Source organism: Oryza brachyantha, chromosome 8 (genome assembly GCF_000231095.2).
Source record: "Oryza brachyantha chromosome 8, ObraRS2, whole genome shotgun sequence".
NCBI classification, from domain to species: Eukaryota; Viridiplantae; Streptophyta; class Magnoliopsida; order Poales; family Poaceae; genus Oryza; species Oryza brachyantha.
Genome location: NC_023170.2, coordinates 898,105 through 920,660, shown reverse-complemented (window position 1 = coordinate 920,660; position 22,556 = coordinate 898,105). Strand labels below are relative to the sequence as shown.

The 22,556-nt window shown below is 41.7% G+C and overlaps 2 protein-coding genes across 3 annotated transcripts; one reads left to right on the top strand and one right to left on the bottom strand.

The window, feature by feature from the left end:
- Nucleotides 1-12,920: 12,920 nt before the first annotated feature.
- LOC102721858 (ACT domain-containing protein ACR8) lies at nt 12,921-14,951 on the top strand. Its single transcript, XM_040526943.1, has 3 exons — nt 12,921-13,202; nt 13,308-13,961; nt 14,056-14,951. The coding sequence occupies exons 1-3, from the start codon at nt 12,921-12,923 to the stop codon at nt 14,434-14,436; spliced, it is 1,317 nt and encodes a 438-aa protein (XP_040382877.1). The 3' UTR covers nt 14,437-14,951.
- Nucleotides 14,952-18,564: 3,613 nt separating this feature from the next.
- Nucleotides 18,565-22,556, bottom strand: LOC102721574 (AT-hook motif nuclear-localized protein 1-like). Of its 2 annotated transcripts, XM_040526565.1 has the most exons (6): nt 22,462-22,538; nt 21,725-22,374; nt 20,739-20,806; nt 19,733-19,864; nt 19,420-19,581; nt 18,565-19,227 (listed from the first exon to the last, which is right to left on the bottom strand). In XM_040526565.1, the coding sequence occupies exons 2-6, from the start codon at nt 22,224-22,226 to the stop codon at nt 18,943-18,945; spliced, it is 1,149 nt and encodes a 382-aa protein (XP_040382499.1). In that variant the 5' UTR covers nt 22,227-22,374; nt 22,462-22,538; the 3' UTR covers nt 18,565-18,942. The 2 variants fall into 2 exon arrangements, with proteins under 2 accessions (XP_040382499.1, XP_040382498.1); XM_040526564.1 differs by having other exon boundaries at nt 21,725-22,556.

The following is a 22,556-nucleotide window of genomic DNA, read 5'->3' as shown; positions in this document are numbered from 1 at the left end:
TTGATTCCTTGGGCGACTTGCCATGTTCGCGATCCGCCATTAAATTTCCCGTACCACTTCCTCTCCATCTTTCTGCTTTCTTCAAGCTTGCAGCAGCAGCAGCAGAGCGACCGGAGCGGCGAGCTGGCGTACGGCGGGAATGGAGGATCGATCGGTGGCAGCTGAGATGCATGGCGATCCGACATACCGGCCGGTCGACGGATGTGGCCATTTATGGCAGCCTAGCTTTTTAGCTGCACCGCAGGCCAACTGCATTGAAAGTTTGAAACACCATCCGTTTTTTTAACACTACGAGTAAATATGTACTCCCCATATTGCAAAATGTAATTTAAATTTTCCTTTAAAATATGAGTATTTTTAAGTACTAGGACGATCCTATCGATCATCTTCCATACCAAAATTTCCATTTTAACCCCATTTGGCCATTCACCATCATTCGTTCTTTATTGAGGCACAATGAAGGCTTTTATCCTTGACATTTTACGTGTATAAATTAATATTTAAATTTTTAACCTTATATTTAGAGTTAGTTTTACTGGTATTTCATTATAAATTGTTTCTCAACCTTGGTATTAAATTGATAAAAGCACATATATAAAAATTTTATTCATGTTTTTTTACAAATATGTCGTTGTTTTTCTATTAAAAAACCAAAAGATGACCTCTATTTCTTTCTTCTTAACTTTAACATTAGCTAAACAATTTAGAAAATCTTATATTTTAGAACGAAGGCTCTATAGATTAGGTGTTTAGGTCCCCTTTGATTTAAAGAAAATTCATAGTAATTTTAGAGGATTTTATTCAAATAGAAATTTTTCCTACGAATCCCTTTAAATCAAAAGAATGAACCTGTGAAATTCCTATAAAATGTCTCTTCCTATTCCTATACAAGGTCTTTATCTCTTCTCAAATTCCTGTGCTTTTTCTACGGTCCAATCAGACGACCATTCCTACGTTTTTCTATGTTCTGTAATCATCTATTTTATGCTTACATTTATATTCCTATCAAAATCATATGTTTTTTCTATTCCTCCATTTTTTTCATTTCTGTAATTCAAAGGGACCCTTAGATTTGTATCTAACTCTTTTGTTTTTACAACGGAGGAAGTGTTTATGAATAAATTCACGTCGCTCGTTTTGCTCTAAACTATGTATTACAAATTATATAAGCCTAAACAAGACGTATTACAAAATACTCCCTACATTTCGTAATGTAAAACTTCTAAGATTGTCTGATGCTAATAAATATAGATATATGTATAAATTATATATATTTATTCATGAATAAATTTAGATAATGTTAGAAAGTTTTATATAATATGAAACGGAGGTTGGGACAAATTTTTTAATCAAGATGATCGCTTGTTTCCTTTTAGGGTAATGATCACTTATTTTGATAGTAAAAGCTAGTAGATTCGCAACATAGTACTAGGTACCGTGGAACAAGCAATGTCCAAATCCAGAACTAGCATCTCGGCCCGGCCGTACAGTAAAAACGATACTACATTCGTTTTTATATAATATTTTGACTTTTTATCTTATTTAAATTTTTTTTATAATTAGTATTTTTTCCTACTAGATGATAAAAGATAAATAGTAATTATTTTTTAAAAATTTTTGTTTAAATTTTTCAAATAAAACGAATGGTCAAATATTGGGTATAAAAAATGGATTTATTACGGGAGTACGAAAATTTAAAACGTGGGGCAGAGCAGGATTTATTACTTTTACGGCATGCATACCGGTGTTACAAAACCGGCGGTGACACACTATTTATTTGTCGGCAAACTAGTTCAGAGCTGAAAACCAGTCACGGATTTGTCTGTATTTAGTATTTACAACCGCTTAAAGAAACGACTCTAAAGCTCCATTTGATTCCTCTAAAAAAAATAAAAAAAACTTGGAGAATTTTATTTATGCAGAAAATATTCCTATGAATGCTTTTGAAACAAATAAATAACTAATCTTCTTTTATTTAATAAAATTTATATAGAAATGATTCGTAGGGATATTTTGCCGAAAAGTTAGCAAAAACTCCAAACTCTAGAATTTTTTTAGGTCTACCTCTCAACCGATTTATGTGTTTTTCATGATTATTCCACTATTTTCTGTATTTTATGATTCTCCGCTTTGCTCATGTAGTCCTATTCAATATATTTTACCATTCCTTTGTTTTATTTCACCGATTTGTAATTTTGACAGATACTCCAAAATCCAGCAGTATTATACTCATGAAAGAAAGAGACCGGGAGTATTTTACAAGATAAAATTACAATAAACGGATGGTTTGTAACTGCAGCAGCCAGCAGTGCATGTCTACATTTTTTTTACTATTTTTTGAACATTTTTATTTATATTTTTGAATTAAAACCATCCCAAAACTTCTTTCAAAAGCTTAGTTTTAAGAAAGTTTAGAAAAATAAAACTAAGTTTCAAAATAGAAACATTTGTATCGTGTCATGCTGGCACGGCCGACTAAATAGCTGTACCACGCTGGATCAAATAATGGTCAAAAGGTTCCAATTCTAAAATAACTTTTAACAAGGTTTAGTTTTAAAATTAAATAAAACAGAAGGTTCAGAAAAAAAAAAAGACGACAAAAATTGACGTCTGAGAGCATGTGCGTTCTGGATGGCTAGCTAGCTGGTCAGGAAGACCGGCCGGTGAAAGCGGAGAAAACCAGAAGGAAAAAAAGAGAGCGGGCAGGCCACACCACATGCCGTCGGCGTGCAACCTCTGCTGCTGCAGCAGCGCCCAAACCGAAGCAGCGGCTCACTGGCACGGTGATCGAGTGAAGCTGCCAGCCTGCCAAAAACCGTGTGCTGCTGCTGCTGCCTCCTCCTTCCTGGATCCATTGGCCCAACGGCCAGCCAGCAAGAACCTCCCCAGCAATCCAGTCCCAATCCGCACAACATTCATGGCGATCGATCGATCGATCGATCAATGCTTGGATGCAGCTGCAGCTGCAGCTGCTGCCATGGGACATGCAACGTTCTCCAGCACTAAAACCAGCACTGTGTCACTCTTGTACTGCTGCCATATGCTACTACATTGCTACAGCGCACTAGTACTGGTACTGGTACTCGCTCTTCTTGCTCTCTCATGTCTTGAGTGAACACATTGATAACACGAACCGGGAAATGGTCATGGCAACCGACTGGAGGACTTCGACAATAGAGACTTCCATGCGTTTGATTATGCGTGCGAATACTATGAGCCAACAAAATATATGTCATGCTGGGGAGATTATGAGCAAGTTCAATAGTAATATAGTAATTAACAACGAGCTCCTATCCTCTATCTATACAATATACAATAGTTACATATATGACGGCCACATTCAGCTCGAGGGGTTAAGTTAACTTATCTCTGATATATAAAATAGATTAATATGATTTTTTAAACAACTTTTCTATAGAAAACTTTTATAAAAAATACGCCGCTTAGCAGTTCGATAAGCGTACGCGTGAAAAACGAGGAGAAAAGTTAACTTGCCGGGGGCAAACGAATGCGGCCAATATCTTCTTAACAGCCATACACACGATCTGGGAGCTCATTTTGCAGCTAGCTATAAATATATATATTTATATAGCGTGTTTTTCGTCTCTCACCGCTCTTCTCTGCTTAAGAAAAAAATCGCATGTTACTTATATCACTGATGATACACACTCCAATAATAAGAAACACATGATAATCTTAAAAAAAAGCTAGAGGCTTATAGTTTTTTTTTCTATAATTACGGCCCTATTATTCTGAAATTTTGTGGAACTAAAGTTTATAAATGATGTGTTTCGTGTAGAAAAAATCATATATAAAAGTTCTTTTATTTGTTATTTCTAGAATATTTTTTGATGAAGTAGTTAAATCGTCCATTCATACTCGTAAATAGCTAATAAAAAATAATACCTCATTCTCAACCACATTAATCGGGACCTTACAATTTATGTGATAATTGGGGAAGCCAAAGAAATAACTGAAGCCTAAAAAATACCTCATTCGATGTGACATGAGGTCTCGTCTAATCAATCCCAGAAATACCTGCAGCCGCTGGAAGCTTTCCACAGAGAGGATCAGAGCGGCTAGTTCGAACACATTATTTTTTTTCAAAATTTCATAAGACGGCTAATGCCTGCGAGTACTATAGGAACGGGCCTGCAGTGCAGACCCCACCAAGCTGGTCCTGCTACGTAGTACTGTTGGTGTTTCTTCTTCCTTTTGTCTCGTTTCTTTTGTTGGATCTGTTGGATCTGGAGGCTATTGTACGAGGAGCAGAAACGCTCCTGCTAGTATGCCTTTCTTCGCGCCAAATCATCCAAGATTAGGATAGGATAGACCAGCAGCTAGTACCTCCGTCTTAAGGTCATATTTTTTTTCGTTCTAGATTATCCTAAAATAAATTTATTTATTTTATTAGAGTTTATGAAAATAAGCTATAAATACATTGAAAATAGCTAAAGTATATGATAATTATATTAGAATTCGATAAAATAAAAAATATTATAGCATTTTAGTTTATACTAATATGTTTGTGTGATGACTGAAAAATATATTATTTTGAGAACAAGAAGAAGTACGGCTAGTGCTGTAGGACAGTTATTTGAAGGAGAACGATCCATCCATCCATCACGTGGAAGCAGTAGCTAGGCTTCGTCTTCGTCTTCGTTTTCCCGCGCCGCGCGGCCCCGAATTTGGCGCGAAAACATGCCGGCCGATGGCGCGAAAAACGCTGGGTGCGTGCGTGGTGGCCTGGTGGTGGGGCCCTCCTCGCGTCGCCGTCAAAGATTCTTCCCTAGCTACTTCTCAATTCCTTCTCTTTCTTTTCTCTACAGTGTCTTTTCTCCTCCTTTCACTCACCCATGAATCATGCGTCCATGATCGATCGATTCTAGGGTTTCGATCCACCCCAATCCTGAAGAGGAACCGGAAAAAGGGAAACAAACAAATCAAGGAACTACTATCTCCGTCCATAATAATTTTATTTTTCGTTTTTCGTATCCAACGTTTATCTATTTGTCTTATTTAAAAATTTATAAAAAACATAAAAAAAATTAGTCAGGTATAAAGTACTATTTATGTTTTATCTAATCTAGTACGAATAAAAATATTAACCACAAAAAAATTCAAATAAGACGAAGATACAAAACATTATATTAAAAAACTGAAAAATGATCTTATTTCGGGACGGAGGTAGAATGATCTACCACCTCCGTTATCTAATAACTTCATTTTTTAATTTCTATGTTTAATGTTTGATTATTCGTTTTATTTAAAAAAATTATACAAAAGTTTTAAAAAATTAGTCACGCATGAAATATTATTAATGTTTTACCATCTAGTTACAATAAAAATATTAATAAAAAAATTTAAATAAGACGAAAAATCAAAATATTGTATAAAAAACTAAAAATAATGAAGTTATTTTTAGAACAGAAGTAGTATTTGCTATGACTCTAAAATTTCAGCTTCAACTTCTCTGAGTTCAGCTCCGTTTGAGAAGCGATCGGTTCGGATTCGGATTGAAGTGCTCTTAAAAACATGAAATAGAGCGGTGTTGCTGGTTTGAACAACTCAACTTTAAACTTCGTTCCTAAAGTAAAATTTAGGAATTGAAGACCTACCAAACATATCCAAAATTCAATCTTCCACAGCTCAAGGTTCCACATCGTCGATCCTACATAGATCTACAAATGGCACTCCTCTATTTTTAGCTAGTGTATCATGCATGCTTGTCATCTCTAGTTTATACTAATATCTGTACACAACTAAGCAACATCATTTGTATTTGGATCGGTAATCAGCAGTGCTGAACTACCTTATATGATATCATCTCGATAGTCATAGTGTACTATAAGTACCAAGTTACTAAAGCTTGACCGTCCCAAAACGAATCAATTTCTACCATCTCGTTATACTCCACTATTATTTTAAAATGTACTGCCTAGTTGTTTCTTCATCTACCCTGAACCAATTACAACTATTTCTCGTTAAATTATCTAATTTTTCTAGTATTGTCTAAATTTATAAAGATACTAGTACATATAGACATATATAAATAGTGTATATATATTAATTAAAAAATAAGTCTAGATTTGACAAAATGAAATTTACAATATAGAATGAAGGGATAATTTTCCTAATATACAGGACTACTCCATAAATGAAGAGTAGCGCGATCATACTACCATATTTATTACGTACTCCATAAGTTTAAATTGAGAGGTTATTTATATTACATATGGGTTAAATTGAGAGGTTATTTATATGACATATGGGTCATGAGGCTACGTATTAATAACATAGAGGTGAATTTAAATATCCCAGACTGGGATGGATGTGACGGGCACGATCGACGCAGCAGCATGCACGCAGAGGCGTCGTCGTCTTCGTCTGTATCATGGCCTGGACGTGCCGATCCCTTTATACAATTGCAGATAGTATCTCACACGCATACTGCATGATGCATGCTCAGATCGATCTCCATTTGGATCTCTCTTCTTTTGTTTTTCCAATGATGCCTCGCATTCATGTCGATCCACGCTCACCTCAACCTTGCACTGTCAATGGCTATAGCAACATCGTCCTAAAATTTTATCTAATTAAGCTATATAGTACATGCATGCTGATTCGATCGATCTGTTTGTTGGTTAATTCGAATTTGGCCAAGTATTCATGTGAGATATGAGATGTATCATGGTAACCATCACAAGTGCAGGATATATGTATTTTTGACTGCCTTAATTACGCCAAGATGACCGGAGAAAATTATTAAATTAATTAAGCATTTTATAGCTGCATTCATGTAGCGATGATGATCTTCTCATTTGTCACAAGAGTAGACAAGATCAATTGTCCCTAAAGACAATGATCAGTAATTAACCTCATTAATACTAGTAGCTAGCAGGAACAAAAAGAATGCGCTAAAATTGGTCAGATAGTAGAAAATGGGAGCCATGCACGAACTACTAGTGCTGAACAATCGTTTCCATATAAAATAATTCATGAAACCCACAAGATCAACCAAGCAAATTAAGCGGCATTATCTTTACATTTGTCAACTATTTGAATTATCAAAAAAAAGATGGATTTTATTAATATTGGACAGCTGATTAAGAAAGGAAAGCCGTACACAACACTGACGAATTTAAAAACCAAAAAAAATATGAAACAATATAGTAGGTCTTATGGTTTTCTTTTTTGTCACCTCAACAAACAGACAATTCTTAGTGCTGATTTGACTTTGGAGCTGATGCATGCAGGAACTTTGGAGGCGTGGTTAGATTAACCCCAGATCGATTCCGTGATCAAGAGGGCGCCATTGCATGCGTGTTATGCACGCGTGTGTACGTGAGGGCCCAGCGCCATGCATACATCTATTTAATTTTATTTAACATATACCTCATTTTTTCGTTTTGCTAGTGCTTATAAGCCAAAATTTTAATTTTTATTGATTTGAGTTTTTTTTTCAGAGATTATTTTTAACCTTGCCTTATAGTACTACATGTACAAAAGTTTGACTTTTTTTAATCAACCACCCCCTGTACTTACCCACTTCTACGTCACTCTTGGAGCCTTGGAGGTAGATTCGTAGATATCATCCTAATCAAATTGCATTAAAAATGCTCTCACAAGAAATACGTGGGCCAGACGTACGGCGCCGCACTAGCGTGCACGTCGTCGACGTCGGTCGCCGACTCGCCGGGACAGGCGACGGAGGACGGGGCGTGCGTTGGTGCGGCGCACGTCGCCGGCCGCCCGGGGCGGCGGGGGACGCGGCGGATCCGGCGGCGGCGGTGGCCGGAAAAGAAACCGGTGGATCATTGTCCCATCCGTGCACGAACGGGCAAGCGACCTATCGAATCAAATCTCTTCCTACATGCTGTGTGTTGACTCCGTTAGTTTTTTTTTAATCTTCTTTTCTTTCTTTTTTTTTTATGAACGCTGGTCGAACAGCAGGATAAAAAGAGTACTATTTTTAGATCGTGCGCGTGGATGCTCACATGCCATGTTTTCATGAATTCCGACTCTCCGAGTGGTCGAGGTATGGTCGGTAGGACGTAAATAATACGGAGAGTACTCTTTTTTTCTGAGATAATATTATATTTAACCTCTATTGTTGTTTATGTGTACGAAACAAATATACTTAAACTTGATAAAATGGCATGGACACAGTTACACTAAAAGTTAAGGGTGTTCTGTTTGTTGAGCTTTTGTATTAGCTGGTATTTACCGGAGATGTGGAAAATAAAATTATTTTATAACGGAGGAGTTGATTAAACAAGGAAATATAATTTTACAATTATAGTATTATTTATAGTTTAAAGCTAATATTTAGAAAACGGATTAAGATAAAAAACGCTATCAAAACTAAAGTTTTAAATTCAAACTTCATCTACCGCTATCCAGCTTGTAGTTCGATCACCAAGCTATTATCTTACACAGTCATCTTTTCACTTATGTCTAATACTTATAAGATAAAATTTAAATTTAATTAATTTTAGTGTTTTTTTGAAGTTTATTTTCCAGTCTTGACTTTTTTTAATCATTGAATATATATATATATATTAATTATTCATAAATTATTTTTTATTTGCAAATATCACCGTTGCAAACAAATGATTTCGAAGGGCCTGCGATGGTGTGGCTCATTAAACCTGAATGCCTACATGCGACCCGACGAAATACGCCCTCCAACCGTTCCTCCCTCTTAAAAAGGAAAAAATACAGTATATGTAGTAGTAGTACGAAATAACTTTGTACGATATATCGAGTGTATAAGTACGGTGCCGAATTAATTAACACACAATTGGTTTATGGTTAGCCATAAAAGCAATGCAGTACACAACCATGGCGCTGCCAATCAATGAACAGAACATCTCTCCCGGGCCACGCATTGATGGTCGACGAGACGGCCGTCACGTGATCTCCTTCCTCCTCGATCGCCATTAATGCGCTTCACGTACATGCACGCTGGATAAATACTGTAGTGGTACTGCTCCCGCCACAGAACCAACGTGCCGCCTAACACACCTGACCTCTACTACTAGCTTGCATGTGATCGTCAGTGTGTATATTTTGCAGCTGAAATTGTTCCTGTGCATCTCATCAGTCATGAAATGGAGGGAAAAAACAGGCATCTTTGGTTTGAATGGAAAAATAATTTACGGTTAAACTTTCATGTTTGTTCCTAGTCATTTTAAAAAAATCTAGAAAATAATCTAAATAGAAATCTCAACATCAGCTTCAAATTTAAGTTTTAAAATATAAAATTTTGGCTTAGGTAAGCATAAATATATGCGAAACAAATGAAGGTTTAAAAAAATTAGAGAAAGAAAAAAATTCCATAAGGTTTCAACCCAGATGGATGTGAGCATAATAGTCCATGGCAGCTTCACTCCAGACACAGCTAGTCGGCAACGCCGACCAGGAATATGCACCAGATATTCGAGCATTGATCTTGTCCGATTAACCAAACTCCCACGCTAACACCACCAATTAATGGTAATGCTCAATGCTGCTACCAGTAGTGTATAAATTTGGAACCAATGCAGAGCTCCAAAACCGGTAACACCAAGATGCTCAAATCATAACTCGTCCATTTCGCCGTGCTCCATCTGGCCGGCCGGCCAGGCCGGAAATATCGCCGAAGAACGGGAATATCCACGCTGGAAAATCGAGTATTACTACTAATTTCCACGTAGGATCGTGTGCAGTGGGGAGTACGTGAGTAAATAAATAATAAAGTGGATTTGACGGACCGAGAAGAGGAGAGCACGCCGCATTGGAAGCTCCGAAAGATGCGCATCCGTGTTTGGCGCCGCCGCGCCGGCGACGGCGACGACAGCGACGCGAAACGGCGCGGCCTGCCGGCACCACCGGCATTAAATTGACCGGAATGCCCCTGACGGTACGGATGGGCCCATCAGTGATACATTGTATATTAAGATTTTTAGGGTTAGACTTATACGAATGTGAATGAATTTATATCTATACACTAAATATATAGATTAATTAATAGATACATTTAAATAAAGCTAAAATATTATATGATGAAATGGAGGGAGTAATATATATTAAACCCCTGATATTATAAAGACAACTTCTACATTCACCACCTTAGTCGAAGAAAGAGAACAATAATATTTTAACCATTGAATCATATTGAGTTTAAATTATAGCGGTGTAGTTTGGTCATTCTAGTTGTTACAAAATGCAACCATCATTGAAAATAAATGGATAAGTCAAGAGGTGGGTATATAATTAGGAAAAAGAAAAGTAAGAGTTATCTGTAAATCCAATTCTATAGTGTTTACATAAAATCTAAATAATTTTTTAGTTTTAAATAAAAGACATAATTATATTTATATAAGAGTTGTTTCTTAAATCCAATTATCCGTGTGAACAACCTCTAGTTTCCAAGAACACGCAAACAAAAATACTAGCAATCAATATTCCATCCATAACATGATTTTTTCTAAAAATCGATATATTTTTGTTCCCACCACATCCTCCCCTCTTCCTAATTTCTTCACCCTTTCCCGCCTTCTCCATTCCTCGTCCTCTTCTTCCTCCTGTACTCCATCCAAAACCAATATATGTGTGCCTTTGGTTTCTGGCAAGCTCACCCAATGCACACTTCCCTTCTATCGTTGTTGGTCGTGTTGACCTAATTCATATTCGTATGTCATTAGACATGGCATGTGGCCCTAAGTTATTTAGGGTGACCTTGGTAGTGTGGAGCAGAGCGAGATAGAGGTAAAGTTGGCTAACAATGATCTTAGACAAGTAGACAGAAGATAGCGAGAAGATCTATTTGCGAGGGATGAGCCTTAAATCTAGTCATCTATGTGACGGTTATATGGTTGGGCGGAGGAAGCTTTAGGATCCTACCATGGTGACCATGGCCATGCTACTCAGCGATTCGACGATGCACCTCGTTCGTGCTTTAATAATGTGGTGCCCCTTATTGGTTAGCATAATGCTAGATACCCATTGAGGTATCATTTAGTATCAAGTACCTGATACCTGTCTTCCAAAGGACTTGGTTTGATACCCGCAGGTATCAAGCCTAGCTGTTATGAGTATTGCCCGATACTTGCATATATCATTTGGTATCCTAGGTGCTAAGTATGGTGTCTCATCGACCGCGCCGAAGTGCCAGGGGATCCATCAATCCACTGTACTTAAGGCTGATAGAAATTTTTATATCTATCGGTCTCATCTTTTTATTTTTTATAATTATAGGCTAAAATTTAAATTTTCAACATTAAATTTTAAGTTAATTTTGAGGTTTTCTCATAGAGTTTGTTTTTCATCCCTGGCCCCTTGTTTTTTAGATCGTTACAAGCACGCATATAAAAGTTTTATGCAGAAATTATTTTTGCACAAATACACAGTTTGCTTGCTCCTAAACAAGTCAAACACTTAATAAAATCCCTTTTTAAATTTTAGAGTTCAATATCCGTGGCAGGGCAAAAGATATCTCAGCATGAGTACGGAGGATAGTTTGGGCATTTCGGTGAGAGGCAGGTAGTTGCTTTGGTGGGGTGGAGCAGGGCGGGGATGAGATCCAGACCGTCCGTAATGGCGGCAGAAAAGAAGGGCGCCGGGCGGGCCCACTTGACAGCTGGCGCCGAGACAGGCCACTGCACAGGCACGCCCCCCTGGGGGCCCACTCACCAGCTCCTGTTGCTTACTTGTTGAGACATTTTCAAAATACTTGTTTTCTTTCCAACCGCCGAATTGTGTGTTTTTCCCTTTGTTATTTGTTGCTTATGGGAAGAGTGATGTGCGCTGTTTATTTAATGATCATTTTTAATTAATTCTGAAATTCAACTTCTTATATATGCCATTTACTTCATGAAACAGACCGTCAGATTTGTCTTTTCGCTTTTGCTTATATTTATAAGTTAAAATTTAAATTTTTAAACTTAAAATTAGAATTCATTTTGGGATTTTTTCATCTTAATTTATTTTCCATTCTAAACTTTTGGAAAACTAAGAACGCACGTATAAAATTTCTATTTACAAATTATTTTACTTTTACAAATAGATCATTTAGCAGTTTTCTACCCAAGCGAAAAGATAACCCCTGTATCAAACAGACGACAAGACTATAAAATCCATGTGCTGCTATGCCCTGCTTTGCCCACTGTGAAACTAACTAGGTACGACAATATTTGATATTTATGGCGTATTTCTTGTGAGCTAATATTGTCTTTGTCACTCCATAGCTAGCAAAGCAAATAAAACTGACATTTATGCTCAATCAATTTCACACCCAAAATATGATTTCTAGATAACAAAATTGTTGAATTGTGATGCTATTGCCACCCAGTCTAACAAGAGTGACATTATCCCTTTTTAACATCACATGATACATAAGAAAATATTATCTTCTGAAGCCGTAGCTAATCTATCTAACGATTTCCGAGCAACTAAAATTAATGTTAAAATATATAGTTCATGATAAAAAAAAGACTAAAACTAAAGAAGCAAGCTATATCTACCAATACAAATACACCTTGGTTACAGCTACAAAAGGAAATAGAAATGTTGTAGACCGAAAAAAAACAACTTAAAAAAACTAAATACAGATTAATAAACCAAAAGAGGGATAATAATAAAGAAAACCCTTCCCTTTAATTAAACCGGACGCAAAGGGGAAGGGAGTGGAGAGCGAGTGCAAGGCAAGCAGTCACGCAGCCCCTCCACGTGGCGAGCCACCTGGCCTCCATGACCCTCCCCCACGTTGCCCCGGGCCCACCAACTCCACCCCTCCCCTCTTAAATACTAACCCCAACCCGATTCCCATTCCGAAACCCCGATTCCCATTCCCCGCCCAACTCCAAAGCGCGCCGCGCGGGCGATTCCGCCGAAGCGCTCCTCTCCTTCTCCGTCGGCGGCGAGGTCAGTGCGCGGCAATGGAGTGGCTGGACGAGTACGAGAAGCTGGTGATCAGGATGAACACGCCGAGGGTGGTGATCGACAACGCGGTGTGCCCCACGGCGACGCTCGTGCAGGTGGACAGCGCGAGGAAGACGGGGGTGCTGCTCGAGGCGGTGCAGGTGCTCGCCGACCTCGACCTGTCCATCAACAAGGCGTACGTCTCGTCGGATGGCAGGTGGTTCATGGACGTATTCCATGTCACCGACCGCCTCGGCCGCAAGCTCACCGACGACAGCGTCATCACCTACATCGAGCAGGTTGGTGTCTGTCCCTTGCGGTGGTTTCTTGCTGGTGGCGACGTGGGCTCGCCGGAGTTGGGTTTTTCTGATGGGGGTGGTGGTTTGGTTTTGGTTGGTTGGCAGTCTCTGGGGACGTGGAACGGGCCAGCGCGGCCGGCGGCGCTCGAGGGGCTGACGGCGCTGGAGCTGACGGGGGCCGACCGGACGGGCCTCATCTCGGAGGTGTTCGCCGTGCTCGCCGACATGGACTGCAGCGTCGTGGAGGCGCGGGCGTGGGCGCACCGCGGGCGCCTCGGCTGCCTCGTCTTCCTCCGCGACGAGGAGGCCGACACCGAGAGGATGGCGCGCATCGAGGCCCGCCTCGGCCACCTCCTCCGCGGCGACTCTGCCTCTGGCGGCGCCGTGGCCGCCGTCCCCGCCGCGACCGTCGCGCACGCCGAGCGCCGCCTTCACCAGCTCATGTCGGCCGACCGCGACCAGGAGGAGCGCGCGTCGGAGTCCCCGACCCCCGCCGTGTCCGTCCAGAGCTGGGCGGAGCGCGGCTACTCGGTGGTCACCGTCCAGTGCCGCGACCGCCCCAAGCTGCTGTTCGACGTCGTCTGCACGCTCACCGACATGGACTACGTCGTCTTCCACGGCACCATCGACACCACCGGCGACCAAGCGCACCAGGAGTTCTACATCCGCCACGCCGACGGGCGCCCCATCCGCTCCGAGGCCGAGCGGCAGAGAGTGAGCCAGTGCCTCCAGGACGCCATTGAACGGAGATCACTAGAGGTACTGAAGCTAATTCCAACACCAAGATGCAATTTTTCACTCTTATATGTTCGAAGGATCATGAAGCTAATGTGTTCGATTTGTTTGTGTTCAGGGGGTGAGACTGGAGCTGTGCACGCCGGACCGGCCGGGATTGCTGTCGGATGTCACGCGGACGTTCCGGGAGAACGGATTGCTGGTGGCGCAGGCGGAGGTGTCGACCAAGGGCGACATGGCCTCCAACGTGTTCTACGTCACCGACGCCGCCGGCCAGGCCGTCAACCAGAGCGCCATTGATGCCGTGAGGCAGAGGGTTGGCATGGACTGTCTCGTTGCCAAGGAGGAGCACCGGCCGCAGCTCTACCAGAAGGCCGGGCCGGGCGTCCGTGACGACGGCAATGGCGGCGGCGGTGGCGGTGGCATTGGGCTGTTCTACCTTGGCAATTTCGTCAGGAGGAACCTGGTCAGCCTGGGATTGATCAAATCGTGCTCCTAGACATGAAGCCGAGACACGAAGAATCCAAAGAACTCAAATTTCACCCAAGAGGAACCCAACAACACAACAATCGTTCATCTTGCTTGCTGCTACTGTACTGCAATCCACACCATATAAGCTCCTGTGCATAGGACATTCTGAAACACAACAAGAAGGTGCAGAAGTGGTTGAAAGCTCTCAGCCAAGTCACATTCAGATAGAAGAAGCAAAAGAGCTGCAAGAATGGTGAAAAAAACATTCACAAAGAAGGAATTCAGATCAAGTTAAGCCAGGCAAGAGGGGAGGAGGAACAAGATGATACTAGACCACTAGAGTCTATAGGCTTAATTAGCAGTAGAAAAGTGTAGCTATGTACATAGAGAGAATTTGATGCTGTTTAGTACTAGTGTGTAGTGAGTGCATTCATGATGTTCTTAGTAGGAGACACAGTAGACAAAAACAATGGAAGCAAGGACGGTTTGTTATCCTGTACTGTGCTGTTTTTCTGCCTTCTTTGGCAAAACAAAATTCTTTGAGTTCGTTAACTTTGCTTCCTTCTCCCTTCCTTCCTTCCTTCCTTTCTGTCTGTCTGCTGCTTATTGCCTGTGTGTGAATGAATGCCTTTTCAGCTTGCTGATGGATTTGTGCTGCAATGCAGTTGTAATTGTACTGCCACTCTCTGGTGTTCCTGCCCAAATGTGGCAGATCTTTGCTTTTGAGTGGTGTGATTAACTGGTGCTCTTGATCATTAGGTGTAGCTTGCAAGGGAAACAAGATGCCTGACAAAAACTTGGGGCCTGTGGGAGAGTAACTGGCAATCACAGCAATAACAGCCTGTGTTCTTGCAACATTGTCTTTTCCTTTTGTGGTATGTTTGAGGTTGTGATGGCAGTGGTGCACACCAATAAAGTTACTGTTCATGAGAATATGCACAATGCAGACTTTGCAGAGTGATAAATGGGTACAATTATAGGGCATGGAAAGTAAGAAGAGAGGATCAATTTCAGATGAAACAAGACAATTTTATCTACCACCTGTGAAACATAAAGTGTTTGTTTCCAAGTTGGTGTGTTTGCATGGAAGAAGATAAAACTTTGTTCCAAACAATAGAACACATGAATTTCAGAGGAAACAAGCCAATTTAGATCTTGCTCCAAATGAGATTGTATAAAGAAAACAGGTGCCAAACAAGAACTTGTACCATGTCCCTTTCTTGAAGTTTTCTTCTAAACAAGAATTCGGTTGCCATTTAGCTTTCAGAATGGCCAGTAACAACTATGGCATGATTTGGACACAAGATTTGATCTGGTAAACCAGCATACTCCTGACTTTGCCTGAAAGTTTCGGAGTTTCATTGCAAAGATTCCATTAGTCAAATGCCTGATGCTGCAAAAAGCAAGAGCTTGTCCCTTTTCAGATATCAGCATGGCTCATGCCATCATGCGTCCTAGTTTAGTGCTCAAATGCTCTGAATAAATATTCAGCAGCCGGTTTTTGTCCAATCCACAACTACCAACTACAATTAAAACTCAACTAGCCAAAACTAATTCTGTCCAGTCCATGTTGTGATGATCTAATTCTTGGTTAAAGAAACTCCATTTCACCTCATGAACTCAACTCTGATGATCTGATCAGCTGGAAGAGCACATACGAACAAGACAGGCATCTGCTTCCAGCAGAAACTCCAGGCCGTTTGCACGGCTTCTCAAGTGGTGCCATTTCCATCAAAACCGGCGGCAAAGCTTGGTTCCATATGGCTGTGCAGCTTTATAAATTTGTTTTGGTTTTGTTGTTCTTCCTGGCTTGTCTAGTACTGTTTGTGCTCATGCTGTTAGCTTGATCAGTGGCTCGATCAAAATGGCTTTCTTGGCTCTGGTGCCACATGTATATCAGTAGACTGACAGGATTAGTCAAACATGGGGTCACCTGATGAGACATGAACCGAGGACATCACTTGTGACAAATTGCTGCTGACTTGTGTTCATGTCTGATAGTACAATTGTTTCATAGTGCAGTCCATTTCTGCTTTTTTTGGACAAGAATTCTTTCGGCTTCAGGCATCCTAGCATGCATCGTACTCCAACTCACTATTTGCACTGTAATAATCTCCATGCAGAGTCTGCATCAGGGTCTGTTTGGGAGGGAGACATGAAAATGACAGGAAACAGTTGCAGTTTTGAACGGGAGATTGTACTGTACTGCTCTGTTTAGTTTCCAAAATTTTTTTCTAAAAAACATCACATCGAATTTTTGATACATGAATAAAGCATTAAATATAAATAAAACAAAAAAACTAATTGCACAGTTACGGAAGAAATCTTGAGACGAATCTTTTAAGCCTAATTAGTCCATGATTAGCCATAAGTGCTATAGTAACTAACATGTGCTAATGACGGATTAATTAGACTCAAAAGATTCATCTTGCGGTTTCCAGGCTAGGCGTGAAACTCGTTTTTTCATTCATGTCCAAAAACCCCTTCTGACATCCGGTCAAATATTTAACGTGACACTTCTCTCAAAAATTTTCTAAATCTAAACACCCCTGAAAATATGTTTTGATGTCAATGTGGTATCCTTGGTTTCAGATTTTCATCACAGATCATTACTGTTCATACGAGGAATTAGCGGCACCAAATTAGTGCAAGATGTGATAAATAATCTATGGCAGGCAAGCTGTACTAGAAATCAAGGCGTAGTTCAAGATGAGATGCTAAATTGACGCCTGAATTAAACCCTGGCCATCTGCATCTGAATCTCAGACAGGCAAGAAGAAAACAAGGGTGTAAAAAGAGCTAAGGTTTGTCGCATGCAAATGCAAGCATTCGTCTACCTCGATCTTGACCCATCTCCGGAGCTTTCGCTTGCTGCTGCTTCTTTTGGAGCCTTGCTGCTGTTCCTCTTGCGGCTGCCTGTACATGGTTAGCTAGCTGTAGCTTGTAGCTGTGACCAGCTAGTATCATCAGGTTGCTAGATTAGTTATAAACTGGTTCTATATATTAGTTAATTAAGGATGATGCATTGGACAAGCAAGTTGATTAATTAACAAATCGTAGCTCCCACTCCCCAATGTTTCCAAGTCCGAGGACCAAGAAACAGACATGTCTGCGAGTTCGAGCTTGCTGAACCTTCAATCCGGCAGCGTGTGTCTGTCTGCAAACGCAAACGCTTCCACTCCTGCCTGCCTCCCTACTGTACTGTGCTGCACAGTTCAGAAATTCAGAAGAGCCCAGCAAACATCTGCCCCAAAATAAAGTTTTTAACCAGTTCTTTAAACCAATAATCCCAAGTAGTATTTGCAGATAACCTTCACTATCAACTACTCCTGTAGTTAGTACTATGATGATTACAGATTAAAGATGACCAAGAAGTAGCACACAGATTGCAGATGACCAAATAAGCTAGTAGTTGTTCAGACATGTCTGAACCCTGATCATGGCTAATTAGGGCACTAATCACGTGGCCGCATGAGCCGGTGATTGGTCCACTGGGCAGTGTCGTGCATGCATGCATGCATGGGGTGTCTGGTTGGCGCCTTTCCATGCACGCTGCCTTGTCTCCTGCGACTAAAAATGGTCTCGTTCACCGGCCTCCCTCTCAGCCCTTGAGACCGGGAAGCTGTCTGAATTCTGATGTGTCTCTTGACTGACACGGCAGGCTAAGCTACAGCTTCTGCTTAACCTTTTCCTGCAGCTGCATGCTGCCAATTTAATTTAATGGACCCAGCTTTGTTGCTAAGTGCGCCGTTGATGAGTCTAATCTAGGTTAGTTCCCACCGTGGGCTAATCATCGTCTCCGTCGTCGTGGTTGCATCGACGACGACGGCGACCATGGCTGGCCTCTCTTTTGACTGACCGGTGAACATGTGCGTCATGCAATTGCGAATCTTGGCATGTGCAGCTTCTCGTTCAAATTTGTCAGCTGCAATTAAACATGTAGGACCCTAGTGTCAGCTTGGAGTTTTGGATGTTTTGCCTCAAGATTGTCTGCACTAGTTGTTGGGCATCTGAAGATTCAGACTCACAGTAGCCCAAAGCTAACTTCTGCCTCAGGTTGGGAACCTACACTTGTCAGTGAACCTGGCCCCACTGTCAGTCACAGAAGAAAGCCATAATGCTCTTCCCCATGAAAAATAAACATTTGCACAATGGAACATGTATAGTGTAAGAAATAATAGGGGGTGAAAAAAAGATCTAATGCTAATTTAATAAGGGGTACATGGAGCAAATTAAGAGGAATAATCCAACAGATGAAAGGAAGCCTAAGACACACACAGCTAGTACAATTTTGTAACTACACAACTCTCCAGTCTCCAATATGACCGACATGGTGATGCTTAAAACAGTGACTATATCGGGACAGCTACAGCAAATGCAGTTAGACTCTTCTGCCTGAAGGAAAACCTACTGGAATTCAGACACATCTTTTACAAGTCAGAAAGAAATGAAGCCATCTTTTGCCACGACGATCATGGTGTGCGGCAGCGCAGTAACAGAATTTCATGGATCCTGGTCGGGGGGGTTTTCAGTTTCAGGCTCCGGAGGCAGTGACCTTCACATCACCTGACGGTGTTCTTGCGCTGTCAGGTATCGATTGAGCAGGAGATGCCCAGCTCTGGTCTGCATTGTAAGCCGATGTTATAATGTTTGTTCTTGGGGCAACGGAGATGTGTTGCCCTTGCTCGCTGCTGTGCGTATCGGTGCTAGAGATCGGAACAGCAGGAGGCGTCTGTGCAAGGGCGGGTGCCGCTTCCACCCTCAGCTTCTTATTCTTCTGTTCCATTTGATAGCTTGGCAGGAAGCTCCCAACAACAATCTAGCAAACAAACCCAACTGTTATTTCCATCTTGGGGGGATGTATGGTACAAAACATAAAACAGTGATACTTGGTTACATTTCACATGGAGAAAATGAAATGATTCCCATGATTTATCATACAAAACATGGCATGCGTTTCTGAAAAAAAAAAGGAATCGTTCAGATCCCAAAAAAAGGTAAGTTGAAGCACCTGAACAGGACTTGCTGCGACAAGAAGGCCAGCAACTCCACCACCAACAACACGGCCATCTGGGCTGGCAAGAGATACGCTCATCCCACCTGATCGACTTCTTGTTCCACTGTTTTCAGTAGGCATAAAGGATCCAGACAACGATAGCAATTCAAAGCGTCCCTACAAAAATATGGGGGATGAGCTGAGAACCATAAAGTCAATAAGGAATTTTCATCTTTACACATCTATATGAAATAATGCCACGTTTGATCTGAAACAAAGAAAAGGCACGCAAAGTATTACTGTGTATATCATGAGTAGATCCACAAACCTCATAAGTTAATGTGCCACCAGAGGAATCAGGTTGACGCAGTGTAACATTTGATATCACACCGTTAGCAGAAAGAATGCAAATAGCTCGTGGTCCTTGTTGAGAAAATGATATGACCTTCATAGTCACATCCTGAATTACATGCACCAAACATCAGCGACACACATTATCAAGATTTGAACAAATACTAGCTAAATGCATATGCGTTGCAACAGGTTCTATTGAAAATAGCAAAATTAAGTCTTGTTGGAAAAAAAATTTAATTAGTTGAAACAAGATAGTGTGTGTTATAATGTGTTTTAAAAAAATACAAACAAAAGTTATATGAAAAAAAAATACCATGCATAGAAAATTGAGTTGTAGAGCTACGCAAGTACAAAGACAAGATAGATCATTCACACATGTTGTGCTGATATAATAGCCCACTTAATAGAGATGGTGTTTGTGGCAGACTCATCACCACCAATATTGTCTTTTATAGTAGTAGAGAAAATGACTGGAGAATAAGGAACGGTAGCTATACAATTATTTGTAAAGCAGTGCTTTTAACAGGTGAAGGCAAAATCACAATGCATGGAGGACCATTTTGCTGGATGCGTTAAATTCAGACATATATCAAATCTTTTTTTTTTTTGCAAAATTCAAGCAAACCCAAAAATTCATTCCATGGTCTGGAAGCCCACCTAGTCAAATCAAAAAGAAAAAAAAAATGTAGCACAGTAATGTATTTTGTCTAAACATGATACAAAACGAAATGTTTAAAACACATGAAATGATGCAATTAATCAGTGTAGTTGCAGAAAAGTCTGCACCTATATGATTGGCAACCATAAAAGCTTATTTCCACAGAACAGTCAACCAAAATTACATGCTCTGTAGTATAGTATAGTTCAATCAAGTGCATTTTGAATTTATGTAAAGAACATATTCAATCTTTGCCAACAAGAAGTAATACATCTTAATCGATTCAACAAAACACAACATAAACAATCACAAAAGTCAATACCTCGCCAGGAGCAACAGTGATGATGTGAGGAGTGAAATTCGCACCAGCAGAACATGCCACCATGTCACCTGCCAGCATATATTATGGATGGTTAACAAATTGACAGCAGATTATTTCAAAACGAAGTAAAAACGCTCAAGAAAATGCAACAAACACGAAGCAACTACAGCAGCCTGTGGCTATTTCAATAACATCATTCATGATGCTTGACAAAGCTTGCTTGCTCCAACCATCCTGGCCTGTACAATCTGCCAGAAAAACCAGATGTGCAAGGACATGGCGGCCTTTAGCGTGTTTCCATCAGCAATGGCAGCACAACACAGACAAGGATGATGATTGCTGAAAGGTACCAGAGTAGTCTAAGTGCATACTAACTCGCAGATCTTTGCTTGATCCATCTCAATCCCTATCTAGTTCCAGAACTAGTAACCACTAACCACCACCACCACCACCACCACCATGCCACCCCCACAACGGGCACAGCCCCACTATGCATGCAACCACGACAACAACAAGATGAGGCTTTGAGGATTCAGGATATGCCTTCATCTGGCCCCCACTAGGAGCTTCTTCGAATCTTGGAGGACACCAACACAACAACCAGGCTCCTGAGGTCCCTGACCATCCATCTGATCATGCAATGCAACACTGGGCTGGATAGAGGGGAGGAGACAAGAAATATTCGGATAAGAGAGGGACAAACAGACAGTGTCATGACAAGGAGTGAGCGAGTGACGCCGCAAACCCAATTTACTCATCCATTGCTTCTGCCATTGGCCCCCTCCTCCTCTCACCCGTCCACCCATTCTCTAATCGCGTAATTAATTTGTAGTAATTGCTAGTAATTACGGGGAAATGGTATGAGAGAACTTTTTTTTTTTCCAAATTTTCTCTTGACGAAATAAAAAAACAAAATTTTGTGGATTTTTTAGGAGAAAATTTGGGGAAAAAAATTAAAGATGCGAGGCGAGGAGATGGATACCAACCAATGGAGTCGAAGTGGAAGCCGAACTGCTGCTGCGGGTGGTGGTGGTGGTGATGGAGCTTGCCCGTGGCGGCGAAGTCAAGGGGGCGGCCCCTCCCGCGCTTCATGGCGGCGCCTACCGCCGCCGCCGGCGTGTACGGCCCCACCGCGGAGGCCGCCATGGGAACCGACGCCGAGATCGGCGTCGCGTTCAGCGGCCGGATCAGGCTCCCGTCCGGCCCGTACTTCCTCGGCCTCCCCCTCTTCTTCCCCACCTTCACCGGCGCCGGAGCCACCAGCACCCCTCCCCCCGCCACCATCGCCGACGACGCCATAGGCGGCGGCGCCGCCGGCGGCGACACCATCACACCACCGCTCGAGCTACCCTGCTCTGCTGCCGCCGTCGCCGCCGCCACCACCGCCGGCGACTGAAAGCTCACCGTAGCCGCGGCCGCCGCCGCCGCCGCGTCCGTCGCCACAGCCACCGGGGCAACACTCGCCGCTTCTCCAGCCTTGGCCTCCATGACAACGCACGCCGCAGCACTCCACACGCGACGAGCGCAACCACCACCACCTCCTCCTCCTCCTAGTAGGGTTCCCGCCACGAGCTCTCGCCATTGGAGCTCGCGCACACTAGCCCCATCTCCCCCCACTCCTCCTCCCCCTTAAAACCTCCCCAAAAAAATCCCCAAAAAAAACAAAATAAATACACCTCCAAAAATAAACCCAAAAATCCAAAAATATTCCTCCAAAAATCACCGGCAAAAAACGCAACGCAACGCAGAGGCGAGAGGAGGAAGAAGACGACGAGACGACGAGAAGCAGAAGAGCGGAAGCAAAAGGGAAGCAATGGA

Excerpts from the sequence above, each read along its gene's own strand:
- LOC102721858 (XM_040526943.1), top strand. The coding sequence starts at position 12,921 with ATGGAGTGGCTGGACGAGTACGAGAAGCTGGTGATCAGGATGAACACG. Across the intron at positions 13,203-13,307 it reads TCATCACCTACATCGAGCAG|TCTCTGGGGACGTGGAACGG; the intron begins GTTGGTGTCTGT and ends GTTGGTTGGCAG. Across the intron at positions 13,962-14,055 it reads TTGAACGGAGATCACTAGAG|GGGGTGAGACTGGAGCTGTG; the intron begins GTACTGAAGCTA and ends GTTTGTGTTCAG.
- LOC102721574 (XM_040526564.1), bottom strand. The coding sequence starts at position 22,226 with ATGGAGGCCAAGGCTGGAGAAGCGGCGAGTGTTGCCCCGGTGGCTGTG. Across the intron at positions 19,865-20,738 it reads TCACTGTTGCTCCTGGCGAG|GATGTGACTATGAAGGTCAT; the intron begins GTATTGACTTTT and ends CATGTAATTCAG. Across the intron at positions 19,582-19,732 it reads GTGGCACATTAACTTATGAG|GGACGCTTTGAATTGCTATC; the intron begins GTTTGTGGATCT and ends ATATTTTTGTAG.